Source organism: Manis javanica, chromosome 5 (assembly GCF_040802235.1).
Source record: "Manis javanica isolate MJ-LG chromosome 5, MJ_LKY, whole genome shotgun sequence".
Lineage (NCBI taxonomy): Eukaryota > Metazoa > Chordata > Mammalia > Pholidota > Manidae > Manis > Manis javanica.
The window spans coordinates 119041722-119057555 of NC_133160.1; the positions used below are offsets into that span (position 1 = coordinate 119041722).

Here is a 15834-nt window from a genome sequence, read left to right on the forward strand (position 1 = left end):
ACACTGTCCACTCACTCACTCACCATGGCCTAAATTTTGAAAGATTTTCATAAAAGTTGTGAAACATTTGACCAAAGGTATCTATGCATTTACCTCTGTGTCTTATAAACACACTAAAAATTTTTATTCATTTATTCAATAGACATATTTGTAACATCAATCATGTGCCAGAAGGTATCTATCAAGTGCCAGAAAGTGAATAGCATTGTTAACAAGATACAATCCCTCCTCTAAAATAAGAAGTTTGAAGGTAGAGTAAAAAATAAAGAAGTCAGGAAACGTTAAAATGGTGTGGTAACTGCAGTGACGGAGACAGTGCATCGTGCTATGAGAGTCAATCACAGAGTCAGCTAACCTGATCTTGTGGATTCAGAAAATGATCCCTGAGACAGGGGAAAGGACAGGCCATTCATTGAGTGACACATGGGAAGAGGGTCCTGGGCAAGGGGAGTAGTATATAAAAATATCATCAGAAGAGCAAAAATATGGTCACTTTTTGTAACTGAAAAATGTCATTGTGGCTGAAATAGAATGGTGGTTGGGAGGTATGAGAAAGGGGTGTGACTGACAGCGACCAAGGACTAGAATGACACTGAAACCCCTCATTTTTAAGACGATGATGAGAAGTCACTGAAAGGTTTTATACATATCAGAAAGATCACTCAGTTTTCAGTGTAAAGAATGGGTTAGAGGAGCAAGACTGGAGGCAGGGAGATGATCTGGGAAGATTTATAGCCCTCTGGATGAGAAGAATGGTAATGGCAGAGTGATGGAGATTTCTGAAATGACTGCCACAGCTGGAGTGTGATCAGCAAAATGAGTTTTCTTTTTGGATACCTAATTCATTGGGACAAGAACTGAATGTTCCATATATTCTTTTGTTAAAACCATGCTCTGAACAGGCTTAATTCTTAGCAGGAATACTAAACAGCAAAGTATTCTCTGATCTCTGATGCACATAATAGAGTACATACTCATTCCCACCAATAATGAAATTAGATATTTATGTGAAAACATGGAGGGTTCCATCCTGAAGAGTGGGAAACCAGTCATGCTACATTAACCCATGCACACCTTAGGAACTAGTCACTCAGAAAATATATGGGAAAAGGAATTCCAAGAAATGGGTAAATTTCTTGTCTGCCCAGCTCTTCTGTTGAGAACTTCACTTCAAAGTAACACTGCTGAATCACCTAAAACTGGGAAATAATAATCTCAATAGGAACTCCCAGGACATCTAGATAACTGACACCACAAGTCCTTAGGACAAACACCTTGTGGTATGTCAACCCTTTGCAGCTTCAGTAGGTAATCCACATCCTCCTCTATAAATGTAGGGGTTGACCAAAACATCATTATCAGGAATTACAGAGGATAGATATTAATATTATACAGGTTTATATAATGATAGAATCAACCTTTACATTGCATTACCTTATTAGGCCCTCTGAATAAAAAATTATAGAGACATTTCTTATAACTTAATGATCTCATCTCTTTCAGGTTGTGGTAAACGAGTTGTTCCATTAATAGTCAACAGAATAATGTCTGGCAGCATTGCGGCCAAGGGTGCCTGGCCTTGGCAAGCTTCCCTGCAGCGTAACAACATACACCAGTGTGGGGCCACCTTGATCAGTGATACTTGGTTGCTCACCGCCGCACACTGCTTTAAGAAGTAAGTTATTGTCCTCAAACTAGGCTCTGCTACTGCTAAAACCTTTGAGTTTTATTATGTTCTGAGTAATAGTAATCAATGACCCAAATATTACTGAGGTACAGTGAGAAAAATTTTCAGGTCCTTTTCTAACATGATGTTACACTTGCATACTTCTGTGGAAGGTTAGTGAGGGTTAGTAGTCATTATCCTATTATCCATTAATCAGGTCCTCAGTTTTAAATAAAGGAATTGTGTAAGAAAGCACAAGTTATCCTAGCATAAAAATACTTACAAATAACATCTATAATTAATCTGCTCTCAAAATAATCTTCTCCATTTAAGACTAGGGTCTGTTTCTGCCAAACATTTGGGCCAGTCTCTTGCTGATTATAAGTAAATTCATTAAAAAGTTAAACTGAAATCTTCAGTAGAGATTGGAAGTTGGTAATCATAATAATGGAGAACTGCTCAAATCAAATTTATAACATTGACATATGATGATCTGGTAGAAATAGAGTAGTCCACAAACAAAATGAGGAAATTACCAGGATAAGGACAGGCACTTCAAAAGAGATTTCTTTGCGTAACAAAGGATTGAGACAGGCTCTTGGGCCACCCAGTGGGACCTTCATATAATATAGCACCTTTAGACAATGATGCTAAAAAGGCAAAATGAAAGTAAAGATAACATTTGTGCTGTCATATGATTGTTTCAAATGAACAGTTAACACTTGGTTAATTCTTTATGCATTTTGAGCATACTTACAATACAGGTAAGCGAGAATCTCCAAACCATATGTGAAGATACTATCATTACTTTATTTCACAGCACCTACCACTGTGGTCCCTTCACTCTGAATGCTCTTTGTCAGTCCCTCCCTTAAAATATGCTTCTGAGAAATAAACACAGTTCTCAAGATAGATAGTATGACATGTTATAATGGCAAAGGAAATGCAAAGGCTTCTGGGAAAAATAAAATAATTTAAATTGAATGCAAGGATAATAGGTAGCTCAGTAGGTAACAAAATAACTCCACCTAAAAGATAATGATGATGAATTTCTATTGTAGTACTGAAGACACTTTGCAGGCCCACCAAAGATCTCAACCCTGCACCATGTTCTAGGCAGTATATATTTCTAGGTTTGACAAATGTTGCAGAAGTTATGCTCATCAAAGTAGCTGAGACATACACTGGAAAGAAAAACAAGTATATGGGCAAGCAAAACAGGAATTTCTGTAGGATTTTAATTGTGTTAGAATAATAAACAAAAACTAAATGGTTGATATAAGGGGATTAAAGATGACTGCGTGAGAGATGAGATAGAGACCTCTTCCTAAAACTACATACAATATGAAAATATAATTTAATACAACTAATCCTGAAAGAGCAACAGGAAAGAAGGCTGCACCAGACTGTATACACCAGGAGAAAAGAGCAGACCTCACAGAACAGTATAACATACCAAAGCTGTGACCTGGCAGGGTCCAAGCCCTTCCCCCACCCCAGGTCACCAGCGGGAAGAAGAGAAACAGAGCAGGGAGGGAGTGGAGGCCTGGAACTGCTGAACACCTAGCACTGGAGACCTGCCCCAGGAGCATGAACCTATATTGCATGGTGCCCTGGTGATTTAGTGTGGTTGGAAAGCTAAATAATACCTGGAGAGATGGAGATTTTAGCTGCTTGTGGAAAACAGGTATTCATATCTGGCAGATATGGGTGGGCAGTCTAAGAGACTTCCTAAAAGTGAGAGGGCTGTTAAAGGGGCAAGGATTGCACAGAGCTTACTACTCAGGAGAAAGGACATGCAGACAAAATTGTCCAGGTGCACTCTGTCCAGCAGGTTGGGAGCTTAAACCATCTTCAGGCATTCCATACCCCTGGTTGGCTACACAGCTCCAAGGCCCCCAACTAAGATTTGCAGGCTGCTGTGTCTTCCCCCCAGCTAGCCTGTACCAGGCTCGCAAACCAGCAACCCCTGCCATGGCATCAGGCCAGCCAGAAGGAAGCCCAGCCTATGGCAGCTACAAACACAAAGCATAGAGGCTTACACCTGTGTATTTGGACCACTGGTTCTGGCAGTGGAGACAGGCATAGCATCCGGAAAGGAGGAAACTGCACTTTCCTCCCCCCTAGCACCAACACTTCCCTGTGACCCCGACATTGCTCCAGGGGCTGAGCAGCTCCATAGAGTAGAGCTTCTGGACACTAGAGGGCACCACAGACAAATTATGAAACATCAAAGGAACCTGGTTCAAAGCAAAATTATGAATCACCTGAGAAAGATTCAAATGATATCAATCTCATGGATCTTCCTGAAAGATATTTCAAAATAAAAATCATTAACATGCTCATGGAGGTACAGAAAAATATTCAAGAACTCAGGAACAAATTTAGGATGGAGATTCAATTGTTGAAGAACACAATGTTAAAGCATATTAGATACAGTGGAGGAGACAAGAAATGAAATACAAATTAGGGAAGAGGAACACAAAGAAGCTGAGGCACAGAGATATAAAAGAATATCTAAGAATGAAAGAATATTGAGAGAAATGTGTGACCAATCCAAACAGAACAATATTTGTATTATAGGGGTACCATAAGAAGAAGAGAGAGAAAAAGGAATAGAAAGTGTCTTTGAGGAAGTAATTGCTGAAAACTTCCCCAATGTGGGGAAGGAGATAGTCTCTCAGGCCATGTAGACACATAGATCTCCCAACACAAGGGACTCAAGGAGGACAACACCAAGACATACAATAATTAAAATAGCAAAGATCAAGGATAGGGACAGACTATTAAGAGCAGCCAGAGAGAGAAATAAGATCACATACCAAGGAAAACCCACCAGGCTAACATCAGACTTCTCAGCAGAAACCTTACAGGCCAGAAGTGAGTGGCATGATGTATTTAACACAATGAAGCAGAAGGGCCTTGAATCAATAATACTTCACTGGCAAGGTTATCTTTTAAATTTAAAGGAGGGATTAAACAATTTCCAGATAATCAAAAGATGAGATAATTTACGTCCCACAAACCATCTCTACAGTGTATTTTGGAGGGACAGCTATGGACAGAAGTGTTCCTAAGGTTAATTATCTGTCACCAGAGGTAATAAAGAGGTATAGACAAAGAGTACAGAATGTGATACCTAATATTTAAATAATGGAGGAGGAAGAAAAGGAAGGGGGAAAAAAGCACCTTTAGATTGTGTTTGTAATAGCATACTAAGTGAGTTAAGTTAGACTCTTAGATAGTAAGGAAGTTACCCTTGAACCTTTGGTAATCATGAATCTAAAGCCTGCAATGGCAATAATTACACACCTATCAATAATCACCCTAAAGATAAATGGTCTGAATGCATCAATCAAAAGACATAGTCACTGAATGGATACAAAAACAAGACCCATCTATATGCTGCCTACAAGAGACTCACTTCAAACACAAAACATAGATAGACTAAAAGTGAAGTGATGGAAAAAGATATTGCATGCAACTAATAGGGAGAAAAAAGCATGTGTTATAGTACTTGAATCAGAAAAATGGACTTCAAAACAAAGAAAGTTACAAGAGACACAGAAGGACATTACATAATGATAAAGGGGTCAATCCAACAAGAGGATATAACCATTATAGCTATCTAAGCATCCAACACAGGAGAACCTATATATGTAAAACAAATACAAACAGAATTAAAAGGGGAAATAGAATGCAATGCATTCATTCTGGGAGACTTCAACACTACACTCTAAAGGACAGATCAACCAGACAGAAAATAAGTAAGGAGACAGAGGCATTGAACAACTCATTAGAACAGATGGACCTAACAGACATCTACAGAACTCTCTACCCAAAAGAAGCAGGATACATATTCTATTTCAAGAGCACACGGAACATTTTACAGAACTAGGCCACAAAAGGAGCCTCAGTAAATTCAAAAAGAATGAAATTGTACCAACTATCTTCTCAGATAACAGGGTATAAATCTAGAAATAAATTGTACACAGAAAACAAAAAGACACACAAACACATGGAGGCTTAATGACATGCTCCTAAATAATCAATGAATCAATGACCAAATTAAAACAAAGATCAAGCAATATATGGAGACAAATAAAAACAACAGCACAATGCCTCAACTTCTGTAGAACACAGGGAAGGCAGTTCTAAGAGGGAAACATATAGCAATCCAGGCCTTTTTAAAGAAGGAAGAACAATCCAAGTGAAGAGTCTAAATTCACAATCATTGAAACTGGAAAAAGAAGAACAAATGAATCTCAAACTCAGCAGAAGGAGGGACATAATAAAGATGAGAAAAGAAATAAATAAAATTGAGAAGAAGAAAACAATAGAAAAAATTAATGAAACCAAGAGCTGGTTCTTTGAGAAAATAGACAAAATAGATAAACCCCTAGCCAGACTTATTAATAAAAAGAGAGAATCTACACACATAAAGAGAATCAGAAATGAGAAAGGAAAAATCATGACAGACACCACAGAAATACAAAGAATTATTAGAGAATACTATGAAAATCTATTGCTAACAAACTGGACAACCTAGAAGATATGGACAACTTTCTAGAAAAATACAACCTTCCAAGACTGACACAGGAAGAAACAGAAAATGTAAACAGACCAATTACCAGCAATAAAATTGAATTGGCAATCAAAAATTACCCAAGAACAAAACCCCCGGACAAGATGGATTCACCACTGAATTATAACAAACATTTAGAGAAGACATAATACCCACTCTTCTTAAAGTTTTCCAAAAAATAGAAGAGGAAGGAATACTTCCAAACTCATTCTATGAAGCCAGCATCACTCTAATACCAAAACCAAGCAGAGACACTACAAAAAAAGAAAACTACACAACAATATCCCTGATGAACACAGATGCAAAAATACTCAACAAAATATTATCAAACTGAATTCAAAAATACATCAAGAGGATCATACACCATGATGAAGTGGGATTCATCACAGGGATGCAAGGATGGTACAACATTTGAAAATCCATCAACATTATCCACCACATCAACAAAAAGAAGCACAAAAACCATATGATCATCTCCATAGATGCTGAAAAAGCATTGAACAGAATTCAACATCCATTCATGATGAAAACTCTGAACCAAATGGGTATAGAGGGCAAGTAACTCAACATAAGAAAGGGCATATATGACAAACCCACAGCCAACATCATACTTAACAGTGAGAAGCTGAAAGCTTTTCCTCTAAGATGGGGAACAAGACAAGGATGCCCACTCTCCCTGCTTTTATTCAACATAGTAATGGAGGTCCTCGCCATGGCAATCAGACAACACAAAGAAATAAAAGGCATCCAAATTTGTAAGGAAGAAGTTAAACTGAACCTGTTTGCAGATGACATGATATTGTACATAAAAAGCCCTAAAGACTCCTCTCCAAAACTATTAGATCTAATATCTGAATTCAGAAAAGTTACAGGATAAAAAGTTAATGCACAGAAATCTGTTGCTCTACTATACACTAAAGATGAACTAGCAGAAAGAGAAATCAGGAAAACAATTCCATTCACAATTGCATCAAAAAGAATAAAATACCTAGGAATAAACCTAACCAAGAAAGTGAAAGAACTATACCCTCAAAATTACAAGACACTCCTAAGAGAAATTAAAGAGGATACTAATAAGTGGAAATTCATCCCATGCTATTGGGTAGGAAGAATTAATATTGTTAAAAATGGCCATCCTGCCTAAAGCAATGTACAGATTCAGTGCAATCCCTAACAAAATACTAACAGCATTCTTCAATGAACTGGAACAAATAGTTCTAAAATTCATATGGAACCACAAAAGACCCTGAACCGCTAAAGCAATCTTGAGAAGGAATAATAAAGCAGGGGTATCTTGCTTCCCAATTTCAAGCTTTACTACAAAGCCACAGTAATCAGGACAATTTGGTACTGGCACAAGAACAAACGCATAGACCAATGGAACAGAATAGACAATCCAGATATTAACCCAAGCATATGTGGTCAATTAATATATGATAAAGCAGCCATGGATATACAATGGGGAATTGACAGTTTCTTCAACAGCTGGTGTTGGCAAAACTGAACAGCTACATGTAAGAGAATGAAACTGGATTACTGTCTAACCCCATACACAAAAGTAAACTCAAAATGGATCAAAGACCTGAATGTAAGTCATGAAACCATAAAACTCTTAGAAGAAAATATAGGCAAAACTCTCTTGAACATAAACATGAGCAACTTATTCATGAACATTTCTGCACAGGCAAGGGAAGCAAAAATGAACAAGTGATACTATATCAAACTAAAAAGCTTCTGTACAGCAAAGGACACCATCAGTAGAACAAAAAGGCATCCTACAGTATGGGAGAATATATTCATAAATGACAAATCTGATAAGAGGTTGTCATCCAAAATATACAAAGAGTTCATGCACCTAAACAAACAAAAAGCAAATAAGCCAATTAAAAAATGGGCAGAGGATATGAACAGACACTTCTCCAAAGAAGAAATTCAGATGGCCAACTGGCACATGAAAAGATGCTCCAACCCAAATTGCTAATCATCAGAGAAATGCAAATTAAAAGCTCAATGAGATATCACCTCAGACCAGGTAGGATGGCCACCATCCAAAAGACAAACAACAACAAATGTTGGCAAGGATGTGGAGAAAGGGGAACCCTCCTACACTGCTGGTGGGAATGTAAGCCAGTTCAACCATTGTGGAAAGCAATATGGAAGTTCCTCAGAAACTAAAAATAAAAATACCATTTGATCCAGGAATTCCACTCCTAGGAATTTACCTTAAGAATGCAGGAACCCAGTTCAAAAAACATATGCACCCATATGTTTATTGAAGCACTATATACAATAGCCAAGAAATGGAAACAACCAAAGTGTCCATCAGTAGATGAATGGATAAAGAAGATGTGGTACATATACATAATGGAATATTTTTCAGCCATAAGAAGAAAACGAATCCTACCGTTTTCAACAACATAGAGGGAGCTAGAGGGTATTATGCTCAATGAAATGAGCCAGGCAGAGAAAGACAAGTATCAAATGACTTCACTCTCCTGTGGAGTATAAGAACAAGCAAAAACTGAAGGAACAAAACAGCAGCAGGCTCACAGAACCCAAGAATGGACTAACAGTTGCCAAAGGAAAAGGGACTGGGGAGGATTGGTGGGAAGGGTGGGATAAGGAGGAAAAGGGACATTAATACACATAATGTGGGGGTGGGGGTGTGCCACGAGGAAGACTGTATAGCACAGAGAAGACAAGTAGTGATTCTATAGCATCTTACTACACGGATGGACAGTGACTGTAATGGGGTATGTGGTGGAAACTTGATAATGAGGGGAATCTAGCAACCCCAGTGTTGTTCGTGTAAGTGTTTAGTAATGATACCAAAAATAAATAAATAGATAGATATAGATAGATAGATAGATAGATAGATAGATAGATAGATAGATAGATAGATAGATAGATAAAAGGAAAATAAAGAACTACATGGTTAATTTTAGCAGGTGTAAATGTAAGGCTACAACTTGGGTCAAAAATGACAATTCCAAGTATATCAGTACAGAAAGCATATATATGGCTTAACATGTGAAAATGGTTCAGAACTTTTGTTGGAAAATAGACTGTGAGTCAATATTCACAAAACTGCACTTTAACTGAGAATGTAGATACCAGAATAAATGATATTAGAGTTTTTATTGATGAGACACTGCCTGGAATACCAAATTCTGTCTTGAACAACACACTTAAAGAGAACTTGACAAGATAAAATGCTCTTATAGAGTCTTGGTTAGTAAAGAAAGGTGATAGTATAAAAGTGTGGTCCACAGATCAGCAGTATTCATAACATTACAGTATTTTTTTGAGAAGCAAGAATCATTTAATGTAGGATTAAAGATGGCGACATGAGAGGTGAGAGAGAGGCTTTCTCCTAAAACAGCATATAATATGAAAATAGCATTAATACAATTAATCCTGAAAGAGCAACAGGAAAGAGGGATTCACCAGACTGCATACACCTGGGGAAAAGAACAGGCCTCATGGAACTGGACAATGTACCAAGGCTGTGGCCTGGTGGGACCCAAGCCCTTCCTCCACTGGTGGGTAGAAGAGAAACAGACCAGGGAGGGTGTGGAGGCCTGGGACTGCTGAATACCTAACTCCAGGATGTGCTCTGGGAGCACAAACCTGCATTTCATGGTGTTTTCATGATACTCTCATGATTAGGGGAGTGGAAAGCTAAGACAGACAGAATTCCTGGAGAGACTGAGATTCCAGCCACTTGTAGAAAGCAGTGATCCATATCAGGCTGATCTGGGACAAAAGAAAGGCAGCAGTCTGAGAGAATTCCTAACAAGGTAGCTCTTAGCAAGAGGGTTGTAAAAGGGGCAAGGATTGCACAGAGCTTACTGCCCAGGAGAAAGGACAGGTAGACAAAATTGTCTGGGTGCACTCTGCCCAGCATGTTGGGAGCTTTCACAATTTTCAGGTGCTCCAGCTCCCTGGATGGTTACACAGCTCGAAGGACCTGCTCCATGATACACAGCCTACTTTGTCTTTTCCCCGGCAAGCCCCACCTGGCTTGCAAACCGGCAAAACCTACCCTGGCATTAGGCCAGCAAGAGGGAAGATCTGTCTACAGCAACTACAAATGCAATGCATAGAGGGTTATACCTGTATGATCAGCCCACTGGTTCAGGCAGTGGAGACAGGCATAGCAGTCGGGAAGCAGGAAACAGCTCTTTCCTCCCCCCAGGCACCAATACCACTCCCCCAAAACTCCTGACATTGTTTCAGGTTCTGAGCATCTTCAGAGAGTAGAGCTTCTGGAAACTAGAGGGTGCCATATACAAATATGAAACACCAAAGAAACCTGGTTCAATGTTAAATTATTAATACAACTCCTGAGAAAGATGACATTGAACTCATGAATCTTCCTGAAAGAGAATTCAAAGAAGAAATAATTAACATGCTCATGGAGGTATGGAAAGATATTCAAGAACTCAGGAATGAATTCCAGTTGGAGATCTAATCACTGAAGAGCACAATGGAGGGTATTAAAAGCAGACTAGATATGGTGGAGGAGACAATAAGCGAAATACTAACTAGAGAAGAGGAATACAAAGACGCTGAGGCGCAGAGAGAAAAAAGGATCTCTAAGAATGAAAGAATACTGAGAGAACTGTGTGACCAATCCAAACGGGCCAATATTCGCATTATAGGGATACCAGAAGAAGAAGAGAGAAAAAGGGTAGAAAGTGTCTTTGAGGAGCTAATTGCTGAAAACTTCCCCAATGTGGGGAAGGAGATAGTCTCTCAGGCCATGGAGACACACAGATTTCCCAATACAAGGGACCCAAGGAAGACAACACCAAGACATATAGCAATTAAAATGACAAAGACCAAGCATAAAGACAGACTACTAAAAGCAGCCAGAAAGAGAAATAAGATCACATACAAAGGAAAGCCCATCAGGCTATCACCAGACTTCTCAGAAGAAACCTTACAGGCCAGAAGTGAGTGGCATGATGTATTTAATGCAATGAAGCAGAAGGGCCTCAAACCAAGATCCTACTTTATCCAGCAAGAAAATCATTTAAATTTTAAAGAGGGATTAAATAATTTCCAGATAAGTAAAAAACTGAGAGAATTTGACTCCCACAAACCATTTCTACAGTGTATTTTGGAGGGAATTCCATAGATGGAAGTGTTCCTAAGGTTTTATAGCTGTCACCTGAAGTAATAAAACCACAGTAAAGAAAGTAGGACAGCTAATTACTCAGCAAATGCAAAATTAAATTAACTACCCCCAAAGTCAATCAAGGGATAGACAAACAATACAGAATATGATACCTAATATATAAAGAATGGAGAAGGAAGAAAAAGGATGAGAAAAAGAAAATAACCTTTAGATTGTGTTTGTAATAGCATATTAAGTGAGTTAAGTTAGACTCTTAGATAGTAAAGAAGTTAACCTTGAACCTTTGGTAACCACAAATCTAAAGCCTGCAATGGCAATAAGTACATAGCTATTGATAATCACCCTAAATGTAAATGATCTGAATGCACCAATCAAGAGATATATAGTCACTGAATGGATAAAAACACAAGACCCATCTATATGCTGCCTACAAGAGACTCACATTACACCCAAAGATATATACAGACTAAAAGTGAAGGGATGGAAAAAGATATTTCATGCAACTAATAAGGGAGAAAAAAGCAGGAGTTGCAGTACTTATATCAGACAAAATAAACTTCAAACCAAAGAAAATCACAAGAGACAAAGAAGGATATCACATAATGATAAAAGGGTCAATCCAATAAGAAGATATAACCATTATAAATATCTATGTGCCCCGCACAGGAGCACCTACATATGTGAAAAAAATACAAACAGAATTAAAAGGGGAAATAGAATGCAATGCATTCATTCTAGGAGACTTCAACACTCCAGTAACTCTGACAGACAGATCAAACAGACAGAAAATAAGTAAGGACACAGAGGCACTGAACAACACCTTAGAACAGATGGACCTAACAGACATCTACAGAACTCTACACCCAAAAGCAGCAGAATACACATTCTTCTCAAGTGCACATGGAACATTTTCAACAATAAATCACATACTAGGCCACAAAAAAGAGCCTAGGTAAATTTAAGAAGATTGAAATTGTACCAACCAGTTTCTCAGACCACAAAGGTATGAAACTAGAAATAAATTATGTAAAGAAAATGAAAAATCCCAAACACATGGAGGCTTCACAACATGCTCCTAAATAACCAATAGATCAATCACCAAATAAAAACAGAGATCAAGCAATATATGGAGACAAACGACAACAATAATTCAATACCGCATAATCTGTGGGAGACAGCGAAGGCTGTGCTGAGAGGAAAGTATATTGCAATACAGGCCTACGTCAGGAAAGAAGAACAATCCCATATGAGTAGTCTAGACTCACAATTAACGAAAGTAGAAAAAGAAGAACAATTGAGGCCCAAAGTCAGTAGAAGGAGGGACATAATAAAGATTAGAGCAGAAATAAATAAAATTGAGAAGAATAAAACAATAGAAAGAAACAATGAAAGCAAGAGCTGGTTCTTTGAGAAAATAAACAAAATAGATAAACCCTTAGCCAGACTTATCAAGAAAAAAAGAGAGTCTACTCACATAAACAGAGTCTGAAATCGGAAAGGAAAAATCACTATGGACACCACAGAAATACAAAGAATTATTAGAGAACACTATGAAAAATTATATGCTAACAAACTGATAACCTAGAAGAAATGAACATCTTTCTAGAAAAATGCAACCTTCTAAGGCTGACCCAGAAAGAAACAGAAAATCTGAACAGACCAATTACCAGCAACGATATTGAACTGGTAATCAAAAACCTACCTAAGAACAAAATCCCTGAACCAGATGGCTTCGCCGCTGAATTTTATCAAACATTTAGTGAAGACCTAATACTCATCCTCCTTAAAGTTTTCCAAAGAGTAGAAGAAGAAGAGGGAATACTTCCAAACTCATTCTATGAGGCCAGCATCACTCTAATACCAAAGCCAGGCAAAGACACCACAAAAAAAGAAAATTATAGATCAATATCCCTGATGGACATAGATGCAAAAATACTCAACAAAATATAAGCAAACTGAAATAAAAAATACATCAAGAGGATCATACATCATGATGAAGTGGGCTTTATACCAGGGATATAAGGATGATACAACATTTAAAAATCCATCAACATCATCCACCACATCAACAAAAAGAAGCACAAAAACCACATGATCATCTCCATAGATGCTAAAAAAGCATTTGACAAAATTCAACATCCATTCATGATGAAAACTTTGAACAAAATGGATATAGAGGGCAAGTACTTCAACATAAGGAAGGGCATATATGACAAACCCACAGCCAACATTACACTTAACAGCGAGAAGCTGAAAACTTTTCATTTAAGATTGAGAACAAGACAAGGATGCCTACTCTCTCCACTTCTATTCAACATAGTACTGGAAGTCCTAGCTATAGCAATTAGACAACACAAAGAAATAAAAGGCATCCAGATGGCAAGGAAGTAGTTAAACTGTCCATTTGCAGATGACATGATATTGTACATAAAAAAACCCTAAAGAATCCATTCCAAAACTATTAGAAATAATATCTGAATTCATCAAAGTTGCAAGATACAAAATTAATACACAGAAATCTGTGGTATTCCTATACACTAACAATGAACTAGCAGAGAGAGAAATCAGGAAAACAATTCCATTCACAGTTGCATCAAAAAGAATAAAATACCTAGGAATAAACCTAACCAAGGAAGTGAAAGACCTATACTCTGAAAACTACAAGGCACTCATGAAAGAAATTAAAGAAGATACCAATAAATGGAAACCCATCCATGCTCATGGATAGGAAGAATTAATATTGTCAAAATGGCCATCCTGCCTAAAGCAATACAGATTCAATGCAATTCCTATCAAAATTCCAATATCATTCTTCAACGAACTAGAGAAAATCATTCTAAAGTTCATATGGAACCACAAAAGACCCCAAATAGACAAAGCAATCCTGAGAAGGAAGAATAAAGCAGGGGTGATTATGCTCCCTATCTTCAAGCTCTACTACAAAGCCACAGTAATCAAGACAATTTGGTACTGGCAGAAGAACAGATCCATAGACCAATGGATCAGACTAGAGAGCCCTGATATAAACCCAACCATATCTGATCAAGTAATATATGATAAAGGAGCCATGGACATACAATGGGGAAATGACAGCCTCTTCAACAGCTGGTTTTGGCAAAACTGGACAGCTACATGCAAGAGAATGAAACTGGATTATTGTTTAACCCCATTCACAGAAGTAAACACAAAATGGATCAAAGACCTGAATGTAAGTCATGAAACTATAAAACTCTTAGAAGACAACATAGGCAAAAATCCCCTGAATATAAGCATGAGCAACTTCTTCCTGAACACATCTCCTTGAGCAAGGGAAACAAAAAAGCAAAAATGAACTCATGGGACTACATCAAACTAAAAAGTTCCTGTATGGCAAAGGACATCATCAACAGAACAAAAAGTTATCCTACAGTATGGGAGATTATATTTGTAAATGACGTATCCCACAAGGGGTTAATGCCCAAAATATATAAAGAACTCACATACCTCAACACCTAAAAAGCAAATAACCTGATTAACAAATGGGCAGAGGATATATGAAGAGACAGTTCTCCAAAGAAGAAATTCGGATGGCCAACAAGCACATGAAAAGATGCTTCACATCACTAATCATCAGGGAAATGCAAATTAAAAGCACAATGAAATATCACCTCACACCAGTAAGGATGGCCAGCATTGAAAAGACTAAGAATAACAAATGTTGGCGAGGATGTGAACAAAGGGTAACCCTCGTCCACTGCTGGTGGGAATGTAAGCTAGTTCGACCATTGTGGAATGCAGTATGAAAGGTCCTCAAAAAACTAAAAATAGAAATACCATTTGACCCGAGAATCCCACTCCTTGGAATTTACCCAAAGAATACAACTTCTCAGACTCAAAAGGACATATGTACCCCTATGTTTATTGCAGCACTTTTTACAATAGACAAGATATGGAAGCAACCTAAGTGTCCATCAGTAAATGAATGGATAAAGAAGAGGTGGTACATATACACAATGGAATACTATTCAGCCCTAAGAAAAAACAAATCCTACCATTTGCAACAACATGAATGGTGCTGGAGGACATTATGCTCAGTGAAATTAGCCAGGCGGAGAGAGACAAGTTCCAGATGACTTCCCTCATTTGTGGAGTATAATAATGAAGCAAAACTGAAGGAACAAAATAGCAGCAGACTCAGAGACTCTAAGAAGGAACTAGTGGTTACCAAAGAGGAGGGGTGTGGGAGGCAGGTGGGGTTGGAAGGAGAAGCAGATTGAGGGGTATTATGTTTAGTACACGTGGTGTGGGAGATCATGGGGAGAATTGTGTAGCACAGAGAAGGCGAATAGTGGATCTGTGGCATCTTGCTGCACTGGTAGACAATGACTGAATTGGGGTCTGGATGGGGACTTGATAATATGGGTAAATGTAGTAACCACATTGTTTTTTCATGTGAAACCT

At 38.0% G+C, this 15834-nt stretch overlaps 1 protein-coding gene across 1 annotated transcript in view; it reads left to right on the forward strand.

The window, feature by feature from the left end:
• Positions 1–15834, forward strand: part of LOC108392642 (transmembrane serine protease 11A) — a 59812-nt gene that overhangs the window by 33699 nt on the left and 10279 nt on the right. Inside the window, exon 7 of the mRNA XM_017653002.3 lies at positions 1504–1675. Within this exon, the coding sequence (XP_017508491.1) occupies positions 1504–1675 (172 nt within the window). The remainder of the gene's footprint in view (positions 1–1503; positions 1676–15834) is intronic.